Consider the following 18,905-nt stretch of genomic DNA (forward strand, 5'->3'; position numbering starts at 1 on the left):
TAAATGCAGTAGCAATTGTTTCATACATATTCTGGACGTTAAAACGAGCAGTATAATAGAAGCTGATCTAATTGTGGTGGCCATAGCATCATCGTGTAACAGATACCAAATAAATATAAACCCATGGGTTTATACATCTATGACTATACTATTAAGCAACTTATTTAGGCAAACATTTTTTCTCCGCATTAATCGATTTTTGCGTAGTTTGATAGCTGTCTCGATCTTAAAAACTAAAACCATAATATTATGGTTGAGAAATTGGGACGTATAAAATACAGTTCTATTTATACTCTATTGGTATTGACACTATTTATATCTGTAAACTTTAAGGATCAATAAACAATATTTAGTTGATCATGCAGTCACTCATTTAGTGTTTCTACGTGTTGTGAAATATCCTTTTAAAAATAAAACGAGCGATGTTTTAGTTTGGAGTTTATATAGTGACGATTTGAACTCAAGCTTCGGGTAAGAATCTCTACATGTATTAAATTTAAGTCTTTAGTATCTGGATTGTCTTACTGACAAGCATACTCCGTCTCTTTTATTGACTACAGTGTCATTTTACAAAACAGATTTAAAAAAAAACATTTCCTATTCTATGAATATTTTTGTTTGTAATGTTTTTAGTTAATATTTATTTAATATTTGCTACTACTTAATGGGACACTAGCTAAGAGATCATATATGAAAAACCTAATGAAACGAAGCTTAGTATTTTCATGCCAGTGCCTTGTTTATTGTTTTATTTAGACTTTATACTTTTTTTTAAAATTTATCAAAACTATTTATAAATAGTTTTGATAAATTTAAAAAAAAAAGTAAACTTCTTTTAAATGTGGACAAATTAAAGAATTTTCTTCAGAAAAAAAGTATATGTACATAAGTTTAGTAATGAAAACTATCCATTTTGTCAAAAGAAACATATGCATCATTTTTTTTAATTTAAGGTTTCATATGACTAACTTATTTTCATTTCTTTAAATTGTTATTATTCGTATCCGTATAATTTTACTAGTGGTAAGCTAGCCGGCGTAAACTTTTAAAAATATTCATGATATATTTTATATTTCATACGAGTAGAGTGAGAGAAAGAAAGAGAGAGAAAGGTAGAGAGAGAAATTATCTAAGATATAATCTTTCAAAACTTCCGAATATATTTCGACTTATGAGTTTGAATTCGAGTCCCTCTGCAGTATCTTTTCAGTCTAACTAAACATATAGAGTATAACGAAATCAGTTGTTCTATATTTTGATTAGACTGATATCTTTTGTCTCCGTCTTATCGTATCTTGTTTAAAATGGACAATCATACCACATCTTCTTTTTTACATTACCATGAAAAAGACTATCAGTCATGAATAGACATGAAGAACGCAACACACATCATTACATATTTAAAACTCCTACTGCATGGCGAGGTTCATGTTTTTGGACGGGCACATTTATTGTAAATTAGCTATATTTGGTCTACAAAATGATTGTAAGGTGAAATGACCACATTTTCATTGTTGGGTTGACGCTAAGATACAAGTTAAAATTGATCGTAAGTTATACTGAAATGTTCAAGACTTACGAGTATTTTTCACTCTTATGTTTTTTTTGTGAAAAAGCTCCAGCATTGTACAGCATTTCAGTAATATTGTACTTTTTTCAGTAAAATGGCAGAATGTTTAGGGTCTACAGAACAAAATGTTCAAGTGCGCGGAAATAATGCAGATACGACAGGGAACCGTACTATCAATCAAAAGAGAGATAAAAAGAGGCAGATACAGCGACCTCGACCTACAAGAGTAGTATCTGTGAAGAAACGATCCCTAAATCATATGGGTTTCAAAGATCTAGAACATTGGTTAGAAGACACCAACAATATATACATTGGTAGGGACATGACCCATTATGTTCCTGGGGCTGTTGGCAGCAAATGGCAAAATCCTTTTAAGGATGAGAAACTGGGGAAAGAGAAACGAGTAGAATTGTACGAGGAGTACATTTTGTCAGATACGAAAACGTATGACGGAAAGACACTGTTGGAATCAATAGAAGAACTTCAAGGGAAAACTTTGGGATGTTGGTGTAAGCCAGAATTCTGCCATGGTGATGTTCTTGTTCAAATATTGATGAGATCAAAAAAGAGCACACTTAACTAACTGCGCATGCAGTTATATCTTCTGATAGAAACAATGAAGTTCGAAGTAAAACATGTTCATTGAGATGTTCCTGTGCAATAAATTATCATGTTTGAAGAAAAGTGTGTCTCTTAATCAAATGACAAAAAAGAGAAGAAAGAAAACATAGTGACAATGTAATATAAAAAATCTGTGAAATATTCTGGGGCTAAACAGAAAAACGATGAAACACAAACAGTACTCGGCATAACACAACATAGAAAACTCAAGCCTGAGTAATACGAACTAATACTATGTGTCAATCTGATATCATGTTCATATTATATGAATAAACAAGCATATTTCAAGTTAGAATAGACATGTATATAGCTGAATACATGATATATCTTATTTGTTTAAGGTCCACTGTTGGTCGGTAAATATTTTCCTAAGGCTCAACTACCCAAGCTAACCAGAATCTGGATTGCTGGACTGGGGCAGCCAAAACAAAAAATGAAAAAAATCTATTATGATCGGATTTTTATCTATAAGTTCTATCAACTAAACATCTTAAATTTTTCGACATTTGACCTCAAAATTGATTTGAGTATATAAAAAGTTGGATAAATATAAATTAGACAAATCATATGAGTAACAAGACGGGTTCTATATATCTGGAGCTGGATCTGCTTACCCTTCCGTTGGTTCAGTTGCATTGATCAGTCTGTAGTTGTTTTTTGTGTGTTTTGTACACTGTTGTTTATCTTTTGCTCGTTTTAAGTTTTCCCCCATGGCATATCCATTTATTTTTGACTTATGATTTTGAATACGAGTCCCTTTTGTATCTTTAATTTCAGTCTAACTAAAATACATAGAGTATTACGAAATCAGTATTCTATATTTTGATAAGACTGATATCTTTTGTCTCTTTTAAATTGTCTCTTGTCTAGAAAGGGCAATTGGACCATGTCTTCTTTTTTACATTACCGTGAAAAAGACTATCAAGGATCAATCATGAACACACATAAAGAATGCAACACACATCAATATGTATTTGAAACAACCACTACATGGCTGGGTTCCTGATTTTGGACGGGGATATACAGAATATCTCCCTCTTAGTTTTTTTACCAGAATGAGTAAACGTATAAAAAATGTATAGATGCATTAGTACTGATGCTACTACTATAGAAACCTTCACACCACCAAGCAATGTCATTCAAAATGCACTTTTCTGCAATTTCAAAAGATATCTAAAAAATTGCAATAAAAAAACCCTCACAATTAATGCATGAAATCACAAATTTTTGTTCGGTAAATTAATATGAACAATTAATTTATCAACTAAATTATTAGCTGTAATATTAATATACTTTTCATCAATTATATAAAAAAAAATATATATACATATAAAAGAGAAGATGTGTTATGAATGCCATTGAGACTTATCTCCACAAGAGACCGAAATGGCACACAACTATAAGTCACTGTACGGATTTCAACAATGAGCAAAGCCCATACCACATAGTCAGCTGTAAAAGGCCCAGAAATGGCAATGTAAAACTATTCAAACAAGAAAAGTAACGGCCTAATGTATGTACAAAATTCCAACAGTTATATAGCACACAAACAAACGACAACCACTGAATTACAGGCTCCTGATTTTGGACAAGCAAATACCAAGAGAATGTGGTGGAGTTAAACATGTTAGTGGGATCCGAGCCCTTCCCATAAGGTCGTTTCTTAACTTTTTATAACCAGTTTACGGGACGTGATTATGGTATATCGTTGTCTGTCTATCCCTCCATCTTTTTTATTTGTCTAACACTGTTGAAGTATTAATAACTTATTTATAAAATTCTTTTATTTTTAATTTTAGAAATTTTTGAATAATGGCTGACTGTGCTGCAACCAAAGACAATGTTAAACAAATACAAGCAGGTAACAGGGACAATGCAAAAGAAGAGACTAGTACTATCATAACTCAAACTGAAAGACCTCGGCCAACCTGTGTCATATCGGTCAAGAAACAATCATTGAATCATAAAGGATACAAAGACCTTCAGCACTGGTTGACAGACCCAAATAACCTATACATAGGCAGAAATATGACTCATTATGTCCCTGGAGCTGTAGGGAGCAAGTGGAAAAACCCATTCCAGGCAAAAAAACATGGGAGAGACAAGTGTATAGATATGTATAGGGATTATATAATGTCAGATACAAAATTATACGATGGAAAAACTTTATTAGACTCAATAGAAGAATTACGTAGTAAGACACTAGGGTGCTGGTGCAATCCAGAACCTTGTCATGGAGATGTTCTAGTACAGATGCTTATGAGATTGAAAAAGTATTGATTTTAAGGCAGGGAGGAGGGGGGTCAATTTTTTATGAATAATTATAACATGAGGCTTCGAAAGAGCCTCCATGCCATTTATTTCTTCTTATTGCAATCAGTTATATTTGCTTATTTGGAGATCATTTTTGAGACATTTACTAGGTCTTGTATTAAGATCTAACGTCATTAAATGGTAATAAATGCAATTAACTAGTGCAATAATTTGGCTATCAATTTTTTGTAAAATCAAACTCTTTTTTTGATTCTTTACTGTTTGAGCTAAAACTAAAAAAAAAAAAAAAACAATGAAAAAAGAAATATCTTTAAGTGCAATACATCTTCTCTGGTGTCAATTGACACCTTTGAATATGTTGATGTATTTGTAGATCTTAATTGTTGAACATTTTTATTAAATATTGTTATTTCCTCAAAAATGTGTAAAATGGTAATTCAGGGGCAATAACTCCTAATAGAAGATAGTTGACTATCACTGCTTCTTGACCTATCTACTTGTGGTTTCTTAACATATCTTGATGACAAACTTTAAGATCATGTTAATATAAATTAATATTCTGACTTGTATAGACACATGGTTCTATAAATAGCACAATCAGATATAAATTGAAATACATTCAAAGTTCTATTTATCCATTGGACCTTCCAACAAACAACATAAAAAACAAATCTTTTAAAATAGTTGCTTTCTAATGGTTTTAAAATGGTGCACAGTTTTCTCAGAGATCAGCTATTAATTAAAAAAAACAAATCTTGTTTTCTAAATTGGTTTTATTGCACAAAATAAAAAAACAAACAGTTACAAAATAAATACATGTTTTTGGTGGTAAAAATAACAAAATATCACATTTATTGCACATGATATTTGCTGCAATTAATATGTTTAAATATGGTTAAGCATTTCTTAACAGGGAACATCTGTTAAACTAGTTTGATGTAAATGGGATTCAAATGGGAAGCTTATTAGTGCATACCATCTTTTAGCATTAATATCACTAATTTTCATTTACAATTGCAGCAAATTTAATTGTATTTTTATACTTTTTAAATGAAATAAAACAAAAGGTAGAGAAACATGCATTTGTTCATTTAAGCAGATGATGCAATAAACAAATATAATAAAACAATGGTTTGAGTAACTGCATACAATACTGAACAATAAAGAACAGTGTACCTGCTATTTATTTACACAAATATTTCTGTGTATAAAAGCATATAGTCATAAAATATAGCTAAAAATATCTTTTCAAAACTAACATACTTCTTTGCTTAAATCTATGTTTAATTTAAGCTGAATTGGGTATAGAAACACCAAAAAGAGAACACACAGGAAGAAAAAGTTAAAAGGGCATGTTTCATGCAGATCAATTTTTACACATGGCTTTCAAAATATGTAAAATGAAGGTATGAAATGTTGTCTTGATATGAAATTATTGTCACTTTATTTAAATAAATCACTATAAATACATAAAATGGTGGATTTATACAAATAAGAAAAGAATGGAGTTCTGGTTTGGAACCATGATTGTCAGAAAATTAATTAACAAAACACTTAGATAGATGTAAGAAGTATGAATGCCAATGAATTAAGTGTCCATCCAAGTCACAATGTGTAAAACACTCAGAGCATATTTGTTGCATTCAAACTAGTATCAGGTCAGGTTTGGTCACTGATGATTTATTGTGTGGTTTAAAAATCAGTTATAACACAACAAATGCACCCTAAGTATGTGATTCACAAATAGAATTATTTGTGAGTTATCACCCCTTAAAAGGTGGTAAAATGAAATCTTACATTAATGCATCTATCAATAATAATCAGAAAATGAATATCATTAACTAATTTGAAGCTTTGACATGAACACAAAAAAAAAATATCAACACATTCAGACAGAAACTTTACAATTCAGTAAATCAAATTTTATTATAAAATTAACCAATAAGGTGGTACATAACATGACATGGAGAAAACGCTGTAAAATCACCTGAACGTTTTAATCACGTTCTATTCTTAAGGAAAAACTTAGCTTCTCAATAATCAAAATAAGTGTTTGTAAAACTGCTGTATATCCAATGAAATTTAGCCGATAAAGTACATTATATGTGGTACTGAAATTTTTATATTTTTGTCAAATGGTGAAATTAAATATTTTGTCAAAAAACTTTCAATATTAAACTTGCCAAATTAATTTGATTTAATGTGTTTGGTACCTACTTAAAGGAGACTGGAATTAAATACTACTAATGTATTTTTAAACTACAATTACAATACAGAAATGTCATTTGGCAAGAAAATAGTAAGATACATTAATGATTAATTAAATCAGACTTCAACACATACATGCACAATGATAAAAGCTCTTATCTACACATACACATAAACACATCAATCAACAAAACAATGGTTTAGCATCAATCAAAATATAACAATTTACCGGGAAAATAACTTATCACAGAACACATTCTTGATGTAAAATGCCTTTAATTTTGAACACCATAAATGTTACTCATACACTTTTGAAAAGGGAAAATATGTTGAATAAAAATCTTAAAATAAAATACTGCTTTTTTGCCTACTGTTTATGTTTATTATAGTCATGTGGCCAAAAAAGGATTCAGGATTATTTTCAACCACCACCACCGACTGCACTGAGCCAAATATTTTCATCCTTCTTGTCAAATGTATCTAGATTTGAGCTACAGTCTTATCACAAAAAGGATTTGCTGCAAGACATCTTACAGAGATATTTAAAGAAGGTTAAGGTGTCAATCAATCATTTGTCATTGGCTCTGTATTTACCTATCTCTAAAACTTTATGCAGACAGAGATCGCCATTAAAAATCTCATTTCACAACATGATTTTTCCATATACTGTAAATTCAGAAATTAATGTATGCATTTATTACTGCGATTTTATCATTTTAAGACTTAAATGCGATTTTGATTTTTACGATTTTGAGAAAAATCCTGTTAAATTTATATAAAATATTTCAAAATGCGAGTTTAAATTATTGAGTTTACAACTCAGTCGCATTTTTCGCAATAGTGAAAACCTCGCATAAATTTCTGAATTTACAGTATATGATAAGGCCCTTTCGAGTGCTGGAGTCAATTACTGAAATGGACTTTATCATTCGAGCTAATATCTTATTTGGCTATGGCATTTTTTTTATCTTAGCTAACCTTATGTATAATTACAACATATTTTCTCCTTTTCTCAAAAATACAAGTTACGTAATAAGACAGGAAATACACAACTAAATACTATGAATCCTGATCTTGATCCGAATGTTTTATGTGCCTATGACGTAGGAATGAATCAGAAGTATTATCACTATCAGGTAACAGTTCTTCTGTCGTTTCTCCACCTAAAGTCTCTGTTTCACCAAACTCGGGCAAACTTTTGGATGTAGAAAGTCTTTTATCTGTAAAAATAATTATCAATTATTGTCAATCCAAATAGAAAACATTATTTAACAATTTTCCTTAACAATCTACACAATCAATAATAATATGATTTAAAAAGAGTCAGTTTAGAAACTTGAAAGTCATAATTATTCTATTTTCCTAATAAAATAAATATGTGCAATATTATCTGTTAATAGTACCATATCATTTACATATATATATGAATCCAGGATTCTACTCTTAGATTTTTTAGTGAAATCATTTCAACATATCAAATATCAGAGAATTTAGTTTTTGAACAACCATACAATTTGAATATTTTGCATTTTTCTTTTAAATCAGATATTTCATATTCAGTTGTGAAATAGTGAGCTTACACATGGGTAATGAGAGGAAGTGTGGTTTTCAATCAAGTAGAATAACTGACCATCAATCTCTAACATTGAGACAAATTTTATACATATTTATTAATAGTGGATTGGGAAACAAGTTATTGCAACTTATATTAATCCCTTTGCAGATGCAAGTGCTGCCTTGTAGCGGCATTACCCTGCCCTTTTTAGCTCACCGGGCCCGAAGGGCTGAGTGAGCTTTTCTCATCACTTGGCGTCCGTTGTCCGGCGTTAACTTTTACAAAAATCTTCTCCTCTGAAACTACTGGCCAAATTAAACCAAACTTTACCACAATCATCATTGATGTATCTAGTTTAAAATTTGTGTTTTTTGACCAGGCAAACCAACCAAGATGGCCGCCATGGCTAAAAATAGAACATAGGGTAAAATGCAGTTTTTGGCTTATAACTCAAAACCAAAGCATTTAGAGCAAATCTGACAGGGGTAAAATTGTTTATCAGGTCAAGATCTTTCTGCCCTGAAATTTTCAGATGAATCAGACAACCCATTGTTGGGTTGCTGCCCCTAAATTGGTAATTTTAAAGAAATTTTAATGTTTTTGGTTATTATCTTGAATATTATTATAGATGGAGATAAACTGTAAACAGCAATAATGTTCAGCAAAGTAAGATTTACAAATAAGTCAACATGACCAAAATGGTCAGTTGACCCCTTTAGGAGTTATTGCCCTTATTTAGTCAATTTTTAACCATTTTTCGTAAATCTTAGTTAACTTTTACAAAAAACTTCTTCTTTGAAACTACTGGGCCAAATTTTATCAAATATAGCCAGAATCATTATTAGGCTATCTAGTTTAAAATTTGTGTTTTTTGACCAGGCAAACCAACCAAGATGGCCGCCATGGCTAAAAATAGAACATTGGGTAAAATGCAGTTTTTGGCTTATAACTCAAAACCAAAGCATTTAGAGCAAATCTGACAGGGGTAAAATTGTTTATCAGGTCAAGATCTTTCTGCCCTGAAATTTTCAGATGAATCAGACAACCCATTGTTGGGTTGCTGCCCCTAAATTGGTAATTTTAAAGAAATTTTAATGTTTTTGGTTATTATCTTGAATATTATTATAGATGGAGATAAACTGTAAACAGCAATAATGTTCAGCAAAGTAAGATTTACAAATAAGTCAACATGACCAAAATGGTCAGTTGACCCCTTTAGGAGTTATTGCCCTTATTTAGTCAATTTTTAACCATTTTTCGTAAATCTTAGTTAACTTTTACAAAAACCTTCTTCTCTGAAACTACTGGGCCAAATTTTATCAAATATAGCCAGAATCATTATTAGGCTATCTAGTTTAAAATTTGTGTTTTTTGACCAGGCAAACCAACCAAGATGGCCGCCATGGCTAAAAATAGAACATTGGGTAAAATGCAGTTTTTGGCTTATAACTCAAAACCAAAGCATTTAGAGCAAATCTGACAGGGGTAAAATTGTTTATCAGGTCAAGATCTTTCTGCCCTGAAATTTTCAGATGAATCAGACAACCCATTGTTGGGTTGCTGCCCCTAAATTGGTAATTTTAAAGAAATTTTAATGTTTTTGGTTATTATCTTGAATATTATTATAGATGGAGATAAACTGTAAACAGCAATAATGTTCAGCAAAGTAAGATTTACAAATAAGTCAACATGACCAAAATGGTCAGTTGACCCCTTTAGGAGTTATTGCCCTTATTTAGTCAATTTTTAACCATTTTTCGTAAATCTTAGTTAACTTTTACAAAAACCTTCTTCTCTGAAACTACTGGGCCAAATTTTATCAAATATAGCCAGAATCATTATAAGGCTATCTAGTTTAAAATTTGTGTTTTTTGACCCGGCCAACCAACCAAGATGTCCACCATGGCTAAAAATAGAACATAGGGTAAAATGCAGTTTTTGGCTTATAACTCAAAAACCAAAGCATTTAGAGCAAATCTGACATGGGGGTAAAATTGTTTATCAGGTCAAGATCTTTCTGCCCTGAAATTTTCAGATGAATCAGACAACCCATTGTTGGGTTGCTGCCCCTAAATTGGTAATTTTAAAGAAATTTTACTGTTTTTGGTTATTATCTTGAATATTATTATAGATGGAGATAAACTGTAAACAGCAATAATGTTCAGCAAAGTAAGATTTACAAATAAGTCAACATGATCAGTTGACCCCTTTAGGAGTTATTGCCCTTTATAGTCAATTTTTAACCATTTTTCGTAAATCTTAGTTAACTTTTACAAAAAACTTCTTCTCTGAAACAACTGGGCCAAATTTTATCAAATATAGCCAGAATCATTATTAGGCTATCTAGTTTAAAATTTGTTTTTTGTGACCAGGCAAACCAACCAAGATGGCCGCTACGGCTAAAAATAGAACATAGGGGTTAAAATGCAGTTTTTGGCTTATAACTCAAAAACCAAAGCATTAAGAGCAAATCTGTCAGGGGTAAAATTGTTTATCAGGTCAAGATCTATCTGCCCTGAAATTTTAAGATGAATCAGAGAACCCATTGTTGGGTTGCTGCCCCTAAATTGGTAATTTTAAGGAAATTTTACTGTTTTTGGTTATTATCTTGAATATTATTATAGATAGAGATAAACTGTATACAGTAATAATGTACAGCAATTTAAGACTCAAAAATAAGTCAAAATGACCAAAATGGTCAATTGACCCCCTAAGAAGTTATTGTCCTTTACAATCAATTTTTAACAATTTTCATAAAATTTGTAAATTTTTACTAACATTTTCCACTGAAACTACACGGACAAGTTCATTATAGATAGAGATAATTGTAAGCAGCAAGAATGTTCAGTAAAGTACAAACTCAGCACAATCACCTAAACACAATTTTGTCATGAACTGTCTGCTTCCTTTGTTTAATTCACATATATACCAAGGTGAGCGACACAGGCTCTTTAGAGCCTCTAGTTTGAAATATACAAGGCTGTCATTTATACGCAAGAGATATGGCTCTCTCTTAACACAAGTCAGCCATTTATCATCCCCTTTCGATGGGCTATTATAGTTTCTCAAGACCATACTTGCAAATGGTGTCCAGGGACTAATTTTTCATTACCTTCTTTTTCTTTGTCCATCATTTTCCGTATTCTTTTTCTTCTTTCTTCCAATGATTCAAAATCATCATCATATGAATTGTATTCACTGCTGTTAGATTTTTTTGTTGACAAGCACTGATACCATGACAACAAGGCAATAAACAACAACATAACTAAATTACAGGAGATTCCAAACAGAGCAGACATCATTGGCCAGTGATAAAGAAAATACCTATAATATAAAGCATATAATACAATAACAACAAATCTATAAATAGAGTATAAATAAATGAAGAATTTGTTCATGGGACACAGATGATGCTCAAGCTTTTATATGATGTTATAAAGGGACATAACTCTAGAATGGTGATGCCAACCAAATTTATTTGATCTGTGTTTTGTGGCTTTAAGGATTATCTATAACTTAAGTTTTGTAACATTCGGTCGGGGCAAACTAAAGTTGACCCACTTGCACTTTCATTTTCTATGTTCAGTGGATCATGAAAATGGGATAAAAAATTAAATGATCTCTAATCTAGCATTAAAATTAGAAAGAGCATATCATATAGAATATGTGTACTAAAATTCGAGTTACTTTGACTTTTTAACTTAATAAAAAAATACCTTCATCAAAAACTTTAATTTGAAGCGGGACAGGCAGATGCACAGATTGTAAAATATAATGCCACTAGGTGGGAGATAAAAAAATGTTTGATGTATTATTTCCTATATCTATACCTTACCTCAGCCCTGTAAATTTAGCATACATCTTAAGTACCATTGTATACAACTGGACATGTAGATTCTGAATTTCTACTATAATACCAACAGCTGGATTGTACTGTAAGTATAGAATAATATACATTAAATTTTGTATCCCTGTACACCATATACTGGTAGCTGGCATTCAATTACAGAATTCCATAAAAGGAATTATGTAATAATTTACAGAACACCATAGTCCAATAGGCACAAATAAACAAATAAAATATTTTTTCTTAAAAAATATTAAATATTCATGGCAATTTATTTTTTTGGTAAAAAATTCAAAAATTTCAATTTTTAAAGATGAAAACATTTAAAGCGTCTTGCACAAGTCAGGAGCCAGTAATTTGATAGGTTTTGTTTGATGTTGTGTTACATATTTGTTTTTCCTTCAATATTTTGTACATAATTTAGGCTGTAAGTTTTCTCATTTGAATTGTTTTACAGTTGTCATTTCGGGACCTTTTCTAGCTGACTATGGATAATGCCGTATGGAATTTGCTCATTGCTGAAGGCTGTACAGTGACCTATAATTCTTTATTTCTGTCATTTGGTCACAGTGGTGGAGAGTTGTCTCATTGGTAATCATATCACATCTTCGTTGGTATATATAGTTGTATATTCATGCTTTGATTGTTTTAATCTAATGTAATGATTTTTTTCATAAAACTGCAAAATGCTAGTATAAAAAAGAAGATTTGGTATTAGACCCATAACTTACTGCATCATCCACATAATTAGAGAAGAATTCTATCGTCAACATCTGCTTCTGTTCTACAAAACCTGACAATAACAGAGGAGAGAAGACAAAGGTATCCAGGACTCGTAATAACTCAGATCTGTAGTGAAGCATGGTCTGTAAGGAGAAGAAACAAAATAGTAACATATATTGCGATGTTTTTATTATTGCGAAAAATGCTCCAGGGTTATCATCTCAATAATTAAAACTCGCATTTAGAAATTTATTATATGAATCAAACAGGATTTTTCTCAATAATGCAAAACTTAATCCAATTTTAGTCTAAAATGATAAAATCGCAATAATAAATGCAAGCAATAATTTCTGAATTTACAGTAGCTGTATTATTGCATTAAAAAGTTTGTCTTACTACAGAGATAATATATATTTACAATAGATTAACACACAATTGATTTTTTTGAGTTTATACATTTTCTGCTCCCATTATTCTTAAAAAATAAATAAATAGCAGCTATCTAATTAAAATTACTTTAAATAATCTAATTACAAAAAGAAACTCCGACATGATGATATGATATGATCCTGAAATCTTATCTAAAGGAAATTTTGATTGTCAACAGTTAAATGTTGTTTGAAAAACTTATGTAGTAACTCTATTAGGTACTACACGTATATGACTATATGATTATTCTGGTTTTTTTTAAATGAATGCATTCTCTTCTTTTATAGAAAATTTAGTAGGAGTTAAAAAAACAAATCTGAGTAGACATTTCCATATACATGTACTTATCTTCCTCTCTATTTGTTATCATTAGACATTAGCCATCAAATGTCAATTTTTGTGGTATTAAGCCTGTTGTCTCATTGATATATACACACATGATGACACATCTGTATGATTATTGATATCATAAAAACTATAGAAAAATCATGCCCATTGAAATCCTATGCCCAATTATTGATTATTGGTTATTTAAGGAATGGCTGTAATATTTTTCCTGTCTATGAAAAAATAACATTAAAAATTTGGTGCACAATGGAAAACGTGCGTAGTGGGTTACTTAACAGTGTGCACCACATTTTTTATGTCATTTCGAATAGACCGAAAATATATTACAGTCATTTCTTATAATTTAATTCTAAATTCCATTTTAAACCGTAGAAAACCATGAAAAAACGTTGATGACGTCACAGTCACATGACTAAATTATGTTTCTGGGCTGATAACAAAATGACATAGGCCAATCAGAAGACGTGGTACACCCAAAATTAAATTATTTATTGATATTCAAGACTTACTTGACTGCTACAACAATCATCATCTCAACACATCTTGTCAAAGTAACAAATATATTTTAACACATTATAATTTTAAATTACATGCAATGGTTAGGTCATATCTTAAAAAAAGAACATAGTATTTATTTAAGAATCTAAAGCATAGAATATTAAAAGGTCGCTCTACACCTATAAAAACAATACAGTGTTGTAATCTTTTTAATTGATGCAATGTTTTATTAATTTTGTAAGATGCAAGCTTTTACTAAATAATGATAACTAATGTTTCATTCCAGTCTGGTAAATAACTTCTTATCAGCAAATCCACATTGATATTGTATTCTGCAATTCCTTAACACCCGGCCTAATAAAATGGAAAATAACCTAACAAATAAAATAAATAAACATTAAAAAGCCTAACCTTATTGGCTGAAAGCATATTACATGGTTCTAGTGACTTATGGTTAGAATGGTTAAGTGTGAGAGTATGATTAATGTAGGGTTAGTCAGTAAAACAGTGCAGTGTTGAAGGTTAACAGCCATTTAACTGAAGCATCACTGTTTTCCTTTTAACATAAATCTATAAATAGTCATACTACTGATGCTTAAGAATTCTAAATAAGATAAAATACATGCTAAGACTAAGAATAGAAGAAATACAGTGATTGTTATGAATATGACACAAACCTGATTATGTTGCTTTGGTTAAAATATTTATTTTGTTGATAAAATAATTTTGAACAGTAGAATCATTAACAGATTAATACATTTTCATTGTAAAAACCAAAATATTTAACGTCATAAGAAAATTTATAAGAATGAATTAAAAACTTCCTGATAAACATTATAAATGCTTAAGGAGCATGATTTTTTTTCTTGGAAAATAAAATCATTTTTTTTCTAAATTTAGGTCAGTTTGAATGTTAATAGGATCATAATTACATAAATGAATACAAAGTTTCAAAATTTGATTTATTTTAGTTGATTGCGAGGGGCAATTTATTTTCCTTTAATACAATAAATCAGATTTGCGTCTTCCGTGTTATTATTGTGCAAGGATTAGTAGAAGTACATACACCTACACTTACTGATCTAGTAGCCGAGGACAAACTCTCGCCTTTCTTATTATACAACTGTAACTTTACTATAAACATTCCTACAAAAATAAACACAGATTTAAGATTACTGGTGATTCATTTTTTTTTTGGTGGATTGAGAAAAAAATTGCATTTATGAGTATATTAGATTTTCTGGTTTTGCAGACTGTTACAAATTGATACTTCGTAGAACATTTAAATTCATTGTTTACATTTATTCAAGAAAGTTGCTATCCCTCGAATAATAATGAAGCCACAGTATTCCATTGTTTCAACAATATTTTTAAAATGTATTTGATGTAGAATAATTGTTAAAGAGACATTCATATTGGCCAATAGAAACTTAACACCTTTTTGTCCATCCTATGATACTAACCTAATTCTTTATTTATATTAGATTCTGGTAAATCTAAATTTAACACAATACTGTACAACTGGCCTGTTACAAACATCTACAAAAAATAGAAAGTTGATGAAAAACCTCAAACAAAATGAATAACCTTATCATATGCAAGTAAATTAAAGCAATATCAGCCAAGAAATAGTAATTTCTTCTAAATTTTAGTTGTACTGATTATGATATATTCCTTTCCATTTCTAAGTTGAACTGTTAGATGGAGCTTACTTTGGAAATCTATCATCCATACTTTCTACATACCTTTGACTTTTTTCTTAGTTGTTGAAATATCCCCAAAACAGTATAATAAAATTTAAACACTTGGTTTTGGTGGTTTGTTTTTATTTTTTGTTGAAGTTATGGTTTTTGATAACACCCTTAGCATATCTTCTCCATAAACTCAACAACTTTATACCATGGAAATATCATACCACAATTTTTCTCCAGTTTATATATGCAATAGGTTTAATATCATGGAGGAGTGATTTTTGTTTGTCTGCAAATCATTATTGTGTTCCTCACTTTGACATTGTTTGATATGCCTATAGAAAATATATATATTGAAGAATGGTATTTTGTTATATAACAGTATATTTTTTTGTTGTCTTGTTGAGAATATAAATTAAAATGAAATGGTTGGTATTTTATACTTTTACACATTTAAAATGTTGGAATAGTTGTTTGATTGTATGAATGAAGTTGTGTGCATTTCATGGATAAATTGCAATTGACCAAGGTAGACTTGAGCATATGACATTGCTACATTATTACATGACATCAATGGGCTTTGGCAAATAATTTTTAAGTATCCAATCGAGTCCATGATCATTAATTATAACTATTAAGGTAGTAAGATCGAATGGAAAATGTATAACTTGTAGATAAAGTAACATACAGTTACCAGTATTTTCAGTATTGATTTTTTTTATATTTATTCTTTTTTTTTTTACAATGTATTCATGTGTTCTTTATTTATAGATCATTTTTGTTTTATTTCATATGTTTCACATTGAAGTTATAGCATATGACTTACATTTTCTTGACCATACTTTAACAGGGATATATTAGCTGATGGAAAGGAACAAGCACCCATTCCAACATCACATGTCCTGAAATTGAGTAAATGTTATTAGTTCTGAATCTTAATAACAACATCTCTACATTAATAAAGAAATCAACAACTCAATCTCCCATAAAAAATTAAAGGTAAAAGGTCAAATGTATTTATATTTTTGTAGGTTAAAGAATAAACAATGTACACAGTTTCATTACTCAACCAAGATCAAAACATAAAACCTGTGAATGATTAATGAAACTTTCACGTCTTCTGTATCCCTAACACAATGCTAGACATTTTGTAACAAAGGATAGCATATGAAATCCATTTACTTAATGGAAATGGCCTTTGAAGATTTTAAATGTTCTCTGTTCCATAGTATTTATAAGTTTGAGAATGATGTCTCAAAATTGGTAGAAAAAAATATTGTTTTTTCATTTGGTAAACTTGGTCATTTGTCTCAATTGCAAGCTTTTCTGATTCAAACAATTTTAGGCATTTTCTCTTTTGAAATCAAACGGTTACAGTGTGTGTGATATCAAGTAAGGACTAGGAAATAGTAATATAAATTGTGCAAGGGTATGAATGTCCTTCAATGTCAAGCATCAATATTCTCTTTTTTGCTTATTGTTAGTGTCAAATTAGCCTTAGTTTTTATGGTCATTCAACAAATCTCAATTCACAGCTACCATTAGTGTCAAGTGGAGTTAAAATTTTATTGTAAACATTATTCTAACAAATATTTTACCATCATTCCGACATTCGTCATGAAGAGTACCGTACTTCTACCCTCACACTTTGTTCATCCTAATGGAAACATGTCCCACATACATAAGCTGTGGAACCACCTCTCTTAGGTCCTTACATTATTTTTTTACTATTTCCTGACCATAGATTGTCGAATTCTAGTCAAATCGGCACCTGGTTAAATCGGCACTTGGTCAAATCCGCACCCAGTATAGTCAAATCGGCACCTAGTCAAATTGGCACCTGGTTAAATCGTCACTTGATGTAGTCAATTCGGCACCCATGTTAAATTTGTTTAATATATATGTTGTGTACAAGATGTAACTTTGTACAAATTATAATTTGTTATAAGTTTTTTGGCACACATTTTCTTACACCAGGTGATACAACTTTATCTTTAAAAATGTTGTAATTCAATCTTTAAATTCAAATTTATATACTTTAACCTGACATTTCATACTATAACCTTGTCCTCACAATGGAAATGAGAATACCTGAATGGTTTAAATTCTAATTTTAATAGTTGTAAAAATATGACAGAAATATGCGAAACAAAAGCTGGTGTTACATGTACTATGTACTTGATAAAAAGTTATACGTTTATTTTTTTCCATAAATAAGGCCGTTAGTTTCTCATTTGAATTGTTTTACATTGTCTTATCGGGCCTTTTATAGCTGACTATGCGGTATGGGCTTTGCTCATTGTTGAAGGCAGTACTGTGACCTATAGTTGTTAATGTTTGTGTCATTTTGGTCTTTTGTGGATAGTTGTCTCATTGGCAATCATACCACATCTTCTTTTTTATAATTGAAAAGAAAAATTATCAAAACAATGTAATAAAATCCAACCCCGAAAATAGAACATGATCGAATTTATACATTTTTAGAATTATTTATATATATCTGGGACTATTATGCTAGTATACTTAAATTACTTACTAAGCATAATAGTCCCAGTCCCATATGTTATATCAGATATTATTGGATGCCGTATTGACTTTAAATTGGTGCCGATTTGACTAGATGCAGAATTAACCAGGTGCCGATTTGACTTTTTCAATGGGTGCTGATTTGACTTTTTCAATGGGTGCTGATTTGACCAGGTGCCGATTTGACTTGTACCCAGAATTTGTCCGCTCAAGTCAAAATTATATTACCTACGGTTCCGCAGCTACACATGCATGCATCCTTTTATTTAATGGATGCACAATTATCTAAGACACTTCTATGCTTGCATCAATATAAAAAAATTACCTAAAGTTGAGATGAACTGGAAGAATATATGATTCGGTTGGCATATAAGAATAATAAAAACTGCCATACATGAAAACTGACAGCCATAGTAAAATTATAAATACAAATATCACAATGATAATTGTTGTTACTGCATTTTTTAACTTGAAAAAACTTTGTTTTGTTGTTTCTTGAAACCAGTCTATGGTGTTTCTTATGAACATCAAAATCATTGCGAAAGTTCTTGCTTTGTTTACATCTGAAATTTTTCGAACTTTGAACCTTAAAATTTATTTAGTTTCGGACTCATT

At 30.3% G+C, this 18,905-nt stretch overlaps 2 protein-coding genes across 3 annotated transcripts; one reads left to right on the forward strand and one right to left on the reverse strand.

Annotated features, from left to right (window-relative positions):
* The first annotated feature begins 353 nt into the window (after positions 1 to 353).
* LOC134710193 (uncharacterized) lies at positions 354 to 2,479 on the forward strand. Its single transcript, XM_063570422.1, has 2 exons — positions 354 to 471; positions 1,661 to 2,479. Exon 2 carries the CDS (start codon positions 1,665 to 1,667, stop codon positions 2,151 to 2,153), a length of 489 nt encoding a protein of 162 aa, XP_063426492.1. The 5' UTR covers positions 354 to 471; positions 1,661 to 1,664; the 3' UTR covers positions 2,154 to 2,479.
* Positions 2,480 to 5,218: 2,739 nt separating this feature from the next.
* Positions 5,219 to 18,877, reverse strand: LOC134710191 (seipin-like). Of its 2 annotated transcripts, none has more exons than XM_063570420.1 (8): positions 18,616 to 18,877; positions 16,591 to 16,666; positions 15,537 to 15,612; positions 15,152 to 15,219; positions 12,807 to 12,941; positions 12,064 to 12,161; positions 11,341 to 11,552; positions 5,219 to 7,893 (listed from the first exon to the last, which is right to left on the reverse strand). In XM_063570420.1, exons 1-8 carry the CDS (start codon positions 18,825 to 18,827, stop codon positions 7,733 to 7,735), a joined length of 1,038 nt encoding a protein of 345 aa, XP_063426490.1. In that variant the 5' UTR covers positions 18,828 to 18,877; the 3' UTR covers positions 5,219 to 7,732. The 2 variants fall into 2 exon arrangements, with proteins under 2 accessions (XP_063426490.1, XP_063426489.1); XM_063570419.1 differs by having other exon boundaries at positions 15,146 to 15,219.
* Between the last annotated feature and the right edge of the window lie 28 nt (positions 18,878 to 18,905).

The sequence above is a fragment of the Mytilus trossulus genome, chromosome 3 (assembly GCF_036588685.1).
Source record: "Mytilus trossulus isolate FHL-02 chromosome 3, PNRI_Mtr1.1.1.hap1, whole genome shotgun sequence".
Lineage (NCBI taxonomy): Eukaryota > Metazoa > Mollusca > Bivalvia > Mytilida > Mytilidae > Mytilus > Mytilus trossulus.

Coding starts and splice junctions, on each gene's coding strand:
- LOC134710193 (XM_063570422.1), top strand. CDS start 1,665: ATGGCAGAATGTTTAGGGTCTACAGAACAAAATGTTCAAGTGCGCGGA.
- LOC134710191 (XM_063570419.1), bottom strand. CDS start 18,827: ATGATTTTGATGTTCATAAGAAACACCATAGACTGGTTTCAAGAAACA. Junction 12,942..15,145: donor CGGCTACTAGATCAGTAAGT/GTAGGTGTATGT, acceptor TTCTCCTTACAG/ACCATGCTTCACTACAGATC. Junction 11,553..12,063: donor GCTAAATTTACAGGGCTGAG/GTAAGGTATAGA, acceptor TTTATATTATAG/GTATTTTCTTTATCACTGGC.